The sequence below is a fragment of the Lolium rigidum genome, chromosome 1 (genome assembly GCF_022539505.1).
Source record: "Lolium rigidum isolate FL_2022 chromosome 1, APGP_CSIRO_Lrig_0.1, whole genome shotgun sequence".
Classification (NCBI taxonomy): Eukaryota; Viridiplantae; Streptophyta; class Magnoliopsida; order Poales; family Poaceae; genus Lolium; species Lolium rigidum.
Window position 1 is genome coordinate 306422493 of NC_061508.1, and position 7337 is coordinate 306429829.

At 40.2% G+C, this 7337-nt stretch overlaps 1 protein-coding gene across 1 annotated transcript; it reads right to left on the reverse strand.

Annotated features, from left to right (window-relative positions):
• Positions 1-491: 491 nt before the first annotated feature.
• On the reverse strand, positions 492-6966 carry LOC124684074 (type 2 DNA topoisomerase 6 subunit B-like). Its single transcript, XM_047218477.1, has 12 exons — positions 6830-6966; positions 6644-6755; positions 6489-6572; positions 6077-6103; positions 5695-5806; positions 5537-5618; positions 5279-5299; positions 3766-3959; positions 2892-3033; positions 2397-2590; positions 2159-2279; positions 492-900 (listed from the first exon to the last, which is right to left on the reverse strand). Exons 1-12 carry the CDS (start codon positions 6878-6880, stop codon positions 601-603), a joined length of 1440 nt encoding a protein of 479 aa, XP_047074433.1. The 5' UTR covers positions 6881-6966; the 3' UTR covers positions 492-600.
• Between the last annotated feature and the right edge of the window lie 371 nt (positions 6967-7337).

Below are 7337 nucleotides of genomic sequence, written 5' to 3' on the forward strand. Positions count from 1 at the left end.
CGAAATATGTCAAACTTTCCAAAATAATAAGTTGCAAAACTCATACTTTTATACCCCATGATATAATCTCATCTATTTATGGACATAGGTAGTATTACTTTCCATGTCAACAAATAACTGTTTTATCAATTAAAATATTCTTTCACCTTTTTCATAATCAGCAAAGTCCATCTCACATTTTTTTGAAACTATTTTTGTTATAAATTATCACAACCTATAACATGTATATCCTCACCTTCCAAAGTGAAAACCCTATGTTAACATGTTCAATATTTTCAAACTAAATCATGTTTTCAATTCTAGATATAAACAAATCTTGCAAGTTCCACTAAGTAAAAAACATCCTAAAATCCCAATAAAATTCCTGGAGTTAGCACTCGTCTTCCTAGAGTCAAAACTATCATTGCGCATCATGGCATGGTGCAAGTTTCGAGCAAAGTAGCCCCTCTCTCCCTCCTCTCCCTCCCTCTTTGAAGCAAGCGGCTCTTAGAAAAAACAACTCTTCGTTTTCTATTTTGAATTGTTTTAAACAAGGTGTTGCTCAATGTGGAGTGAGTGAACATGACAGTTCATACTTTCTAGTAAATTGGAACCACAATGCTAGTAATCGGAAACCATATCCTCATCTCCATCTTCCTCATCCAGCTGTTCGCTATCTTCATCCAACTTCTCGCACTCGAACAGATAAGGCGTGCTCTCCACAACATTCTCCTTGGTGTCGTTCATCTCGATGATACGGGCCATCTTGTCGCTGATGCAGGATCTGACCGCCCCTTCAGAGATGTCTTGGTCGGAGCCCAGGCCGAGAAGCGTGAAGCATTCATCTTGGAACTCTTGGTCATTGGATGACGAGATTAGACCAGCGATCGATTCTGCAAGGTCGGGAACATATTCGCGGATCTGGAATGATATATAATCAGCAGCTCGTGTTACTGGTCATCAGTTAAGGTAGCGGAAGGAAGAATAATTTACCAGACAATTCACACATTTTTAAGGCCATGCCCGGTTGCCAGTTGCAAGGTGCAACCAACCAAAGCTCTAACTGTGTCCTGGTAATAGCTAATAGCAACACTAATGTACATACTACAAAAGTTGTATCATGTAACCAGGGATGGAGCTAGGAAATTCATACTACAGGGTCAATCAAATAAACAACCCATGTGTGAGTTAGTAGCAATATTCACACATTTTCAAGGTCATGACTGGTTGGCAATTGCAAGGTGGAAGCAACCAAAGCTGTAACTGTGTCTTGGTAATAATTACTAGCAATAGCAGTGGACATACTAGGAAGGTGTAGCCTGTAACCAGGGACAGAGCTACGAAATTTGTACTGTAGGGCCAATCAAACACGACCCATGTGTGAGGCAGGTACTCTCGGGGCCATACAACATATGTTAGTTTAATTCCAGGTGACATCTGGGGGAATTTGCCTTTTTTAACCACAGGGAGAGCGATGGCCCTGCTTGCCCATTAGCAAGATAAACAGAACTACCATTCACTATTTGTTTGGCAGATAAATGCAGTAACATAATTACGAAGAAAAGTACAGTTAGCTGCCACCAATGTTTCAGCTGTGTCCCAATGATAACTACAAGCAAGAGTATACAGTGTATACAAGATGAACCAGACTTGTGTTCACTCTTCGTTTCACAGACAATAGCAGTATATAGGTAATGAAGGATAGCGAGGTTATTTGAAAATGGAATTAGAAATAGCACTATTTCACAAACCTACACGATCTGCTTAATACTATGACAAATGAAAGTGTAGTGCTAAAGTTATGGACAGGGTGTTATAGTACTGTACCAGGGTAGCCTTATAATTGGAATGGAAAATGTCAGAAAACGTCGGCACAGCTCATGGTGTTTCTGTTTTCCAGGCCAGGTAACATATGAATATGTAATGCTTATTAAGTACCTTATTTCTATCAGAAACTCCTAACAGTAATGTCAGTTGGGGTTGTTTTCACTGTTATTTGCACAGAATAAGACAATTTGCACCTGAGTCTATCTGATGGCAGTACTGCATCAGCTCTCACCAACTAACAATAATATTTCTTCAGTTAAAGAATTATAACAGACTGAAAATACATGAGGATTGAAGTCCACACAAATATGTTAGTTTAGAGAAAACATGTAGTAATAGGTAAGGCACATACTTTCTTTCCATGACAACTGAGAAAGTCTCCTGCATGATCTTCTTTCAAGCGACACAATGCAGACTTAAGTGCCTTCCTCACAAGATATTTATCTGGTTCAGATCTCTGCCATTCTTGCACTGTAGCTAAAGCAAGTCAAGGATACCAGGAAAAAAAACACTAGGGAAAACCCGATAGAGAATATCCACGGCAAACAATCACTAGAAAAGAATGTATGAATGGAACGGAAACTGGATATACTCCATGGTAAGTGTGAATGGCAATATCAACACGAGCAAATGTAAGGTTATCCCACTGAAGCACAGCATTTCCTTCATCATCCATGAAACCTCCTTTTAGCTTGAAACCGTAGCTTTGCCAGTCCATGCTCATGAGAACATTGAAGGATGACTGTGATATGGTACAGGGTATGAAGTCTTCAAAATGCAAAACCTACAATTAGGCATTTCACCATCCATCAGAAGCAATGAGGCTCAGCTGAATCATGCTATCACCATACAAACTGACATGTCATGATGTTTAACTTCTGGTAAGCTCACTCAGTAAGTAAAATGAAAGTATGTAACTGTAAAATCAGACTGCGGACGGGATTCTCTGACTTAGCCCAGCCTGGCTTTGGGTCATTGGCAGGCGGGTCCCACATCTGATGGGCCCCATGTGCCAGTGACTCAGAGTCAGGGGGAGGGGCGAAGTCAGAAAATCCGTGCCTGTAACATAAAGGTTTGGTGTAAACCTGAGAGGATGAACAGTTAACCATCCAACAAGTCAAATCAGTTACTGTATGTGCAATCATTATGACAACTTCGACAAGTAACCCTTTATCTCTTCTTCTGTCTACAATCTTGGCTGATCCAGTTCCAACCTTCAGACGATCTCTGAAACGAGAATCAGAAAGTAGAAGGATAGATTACAGATTATGTCTAGAAAATTATAATGCCTAAATCACTAAATATAGCTCAAGCGAAAGTTGTAACTACTTCAGCTGTAAAAAAACATGATGCCTTCAACAGTAAATATTGTTGACACAGACATCTAAGAATCAATGACTGCAAGATAATTTTCAGCATTGATTCTTCACTAATTTTCCCTTTCTCTACCTGACACTGGAAAAACAATGTAAATGAACAAGAATCTACTTGAGTTAAGAGAAACATAAGTGAGAACAGATCAAGTTATCCACTTAACAGGGTGAATAACCTATGAAAGCTGATAGAAGGCAAAATACAATTCCCCAGGGATATCATTCCATCCAAATGCAAGTTCAAGGAAAAAAAACTCAAAGATGAATTCTAATGATAAACCAGTACCATTGAAAGTTGGAATCTTGAAGATAAATATATATATATATATTACTTAGGAAGTACGAAAAATGGATGAAAGGAGTCCTAAAGTTAGTAGAAAAAGAATATCACTGTTGCAGGCTCTTTTCAGGAGCCAATGCAGCATAAAATTAGCACAATCCTTATCTAGTTGCCTTTAGGTAATAGTAAGACAGCTTTAAAACAAATATCGTGGAACACATGTGAGCAATTTAGGCAAAACCATGTTAGAAGCCCAACTGAAAATACGTAAAGCAGCCACATCAAATTGAGCAATTAATGTTTTACCTATTCATACAGCAAGCATCACACTTTTCACAAGTGTTTCCATGTGAGAGGGCGTAATCTTTAAGGCCAGAAACTAGACACTCAATATTTGGGGTGGCAATAGAAAGATAGGCATCATCAGAATCATGTGGAAGACAAACATTTCTTGATCCAGTAGTTCCTGTTTGCTCCACGGCGAGCTCAATTGCTAAGTCCTGAGTAGGTACAACGTAACACAACCAAACACGCACAAGAGATCAGGATAAGAAGAAAAAAAGGAAGCAAGAACAGAAATATACTACAATTTTATGCCTACTTGATGTTCAACAAGAAAAAGTGAACATATTTTTAAATAAGTTAATACGACCGATTATTGCATGTCATCATCAACATTTTAAAATTGCAGCATCTGAAGACATCACATATGCTTATATACTAATACACTTATTGTTCTATTAAATGAGAATGAATATTCTTGAATTGTTTGTTTGGAATTGCTGCTGGTGTGATGGCATAACATATGTCTACTGAATCAGCAGGAATATCAGTTTCTGTCGGATAATCAGTAGGAATCTACATATTTAGCAGCCTAACAGGTACCACATATTATGAAAGCATGGACACTGATATACACATATTAGAAATATTTTTGCGGTCAATCCATATTTAATTTGTTCTGCCTTGTCATACCAATATCGAAGACATGTGAAATTTGGCAAATGTATCTATATATTTTCATCAGAAGGCTGTCAAGAATTTTTTTAACTAAATACATCCATATCAACCTCCTAATGCTAGGGTTCTGAGTTTTCTCTTTTTCAATCGTATAAACTGATGAGCACCACATTGATATCTGTAATTTCAGCCAAATAAAGCTACAAAAACACACGTATATGCATCTGGATTTGCATATCATGTACAAAGAGATCAGCCTCCATGTAAATGGCACAAAATTATGTCATGCACCATGTACAAAATTACAATGCAATTTAAACGTTGGACTTTACAAAGTTCAAATATCATTAATCAAAGCAATGTAAGTACCATTATTCTTTCAACAAGAAAGGCTAACCCTTAATTAGCGCACCCATGATAAACAACATTATTACTGCTACTATATCAACGTACTCCCTCCGTCCTGGTTTACAGGGCCTACGCGCATCCCTAAATCATCAATTTCAGTAACATAATTTAAATTATATAACACAAAAATTATATCATTAGAAAGTTGAACTTTAAGTTTTCCAATGATATATGTTTTGTAATATATAACCTACATTACATTGATCAAATGTACGACCTAGAAACATGCGCACAACTTATAAATCGGGACGGAGGTAGTATTATGCATAGTTGTCGTGATGTGTAGGCACCGAAAATTCTGAGTTGAGGGTGCAATGAATTAAGATTTAAGGGTTTAATGGAAGTAGAAAACTGAGATGTGATTATGAGATATGAGAGCAGAATAGTGCCAAGCAAATGATACGAGATCTTAAGATTACATGTTGTGATATAGCAGTTCAGAAATACTCACAGCTGCTCTTAGCACAAATATCTGCATAGGTTAATAATGAAAAGGGTCAGAAAGTATATGAGCCATCAACAAGAAATAAATGCTTAACCACATTAAGTCAATGGTTATGTTATATTTGAGTTGATTTCTTCAGAAAAATTCTATTATAAAATAAGTATCAGGATTCAGTATTCACAGGGACTACATGCAAAACTGTTTGCTAAGGTTGAGCATAATTGTGGTGAAAAAAGTGAAACATGTATGTTTAGCAAGACAGACCTTACGTACAAAGCCAGTTAGCCATAATATGAATTCATCAAGGTCAGCTTCATTTGAAAGACAAATGCAGACTTCAGTTCCACTGCACAACAAAGGCATGTATGATTCAAGTAACCCCAGTATACGATGGTGGTGTCAACTGACAAGAGATGACCTGCCTGAAAGTTGCACTATTCTTGTATGTGGTCGCCAGCTTGCTGAATCTTGCACTTGAAGATGTTTCTTCTTGAAGATTGAATTGATAATGATAAATAGCTTTGTCATTGATTCCTACAATAATGAAACAAGGCAAGAAACCATCAACAGCCTTCCTGAAATCACAATATCATTAGCCAAATATAAAGCTTTTTCTTGGCAAAATATTTCTATGCTCCTTCCATTCTCTTTGAACGTCGTTTTCGAATGTGTGCAACCAAATATTTGAAGACTCCGACCACGAATGTACACAGAGAAACTGAGGTTCTACCACACAGCGGGAGATGGTATATAACAAAAATGGAACAATTAACGATGCAATACATGGAGGAAACATAAGCATACCAGTAGTTGTGATTAAGAGGGTGCCATCTGCAGATAAGAAAAGCTGTTTCAGACAGAAAGTTGAATGTAGAAATATTTTCAAGACTAAATCAGATGGATATCTAAAGCAAGTAACGCTGCTGCATCGCAGTTGGTACTCCGTCTGAATGCTGACTTGGAAGTGAAAACTAAGGCAGGCAACTTCATTTCAACGGTGATGGTATTGTCAAATGTTGATGGCATGATAACCTGACCATCTCCAGAACTCTCGTGTATGCTGTAACAGGCTATAACTGAAGATGGGACCAGGGAGGCAACTTACTTACAGGCATTGTTTCTGACTAGGGACATTTCTAATACGCGGAGCTTCCGTGCAGATGCTCAAGAGGATCATGAAATAAAAATTTGTGTGCACGAGCAGATAATCACATACCCCATTTCTCGACGGGGGTCTCACGCGCCAGGGCATCCAGCTCCAGGAACTCCTCCAGCTTGCTCCCAACTCCAGTGTCGGAAACTGCATCGGTTCACACAATTGAGGACCAGACCAACTGTAATCGGGAGGAAAGAAGAGTGCCGCTGCGTTACCGGAGACGCGCAGGGGCGTGGAGGCGGCGGGGTCCGAGGGGCTCTTGAGGGAGACCGTGAGCCGGCACGGCGACTCCGACATCCGGCACCGCTGTACCGCCCAGTAGATCAGCTGAAACGGAGACGCGAAACGAACTGTGAGGAGGAGGGGCGGGGCACGGGGAGAGGGGGGTAGATGATGCTTACGGAATGGAGAAGCTTCCGGTGGGGAGAGGAGGAGGAAGACGGGGACGGCATGGAGGCGGCGGGGAGGGTGGCGGCCGTTCTCGGGGACCCGGCGAGGGGGTTTGTGACGGTGCGCTGCTGTTTGGAAGCGGGAGCGGGTGGTTGAGGTGTGAGGTTTTGACCGTAGGCGCGCGTATCGCGAAACAATGGCGGCCGCCGCTCGCCGGACCGCCGTCGACGTTCGCTCGGCCCACCGCCCACGGCTGTCCGCCCTTTCCAGTTGGGGCCTCCGCGAAAGATGGGATCACTCGTGTCACACAGTTCACAAACCTAGCTTGAAGTCACTTCTTTTCAATTTAGCATAGTTTGAAGTCACTTGGGTATAGATGCAAACTACTCCTAGTATTTTAAAAATCGCAGATAAAAAAAGGAAACTGCTGGGCATCCCCGGGGATCTGATTCCCCAGCCCCCGGGTCCCCAACCGTCGGATCAACCATTTTAACGGTTAGATTTGCATGTAGAAAAAAA

Bases quoted from the DNA above. Each gene is read 5' to 3' on its own strand.
- LOC124684074 (XM_047218477.1), bottom strand. From the start codon at position 6,880: ATGCCGTCCCCGTCTTCCTCCTCCTCTCCCCACCGGAAGCTTCTCCAT. The intron at 6,104-6,488 runs GTATGTGATTAT...TCTTATCTGCAG, and splicing joins GACCCCCGTCGAGAAATGGG to ATGGCACCCTCTTAATCACA. The intron at 5,300-5,536 runs GTCTGTCTTGCT...TAACCTATGCAG, and splicing joins TAACTGGCTTTGTACGTAAG to ATATTTGTGCTAAGAGCAGC.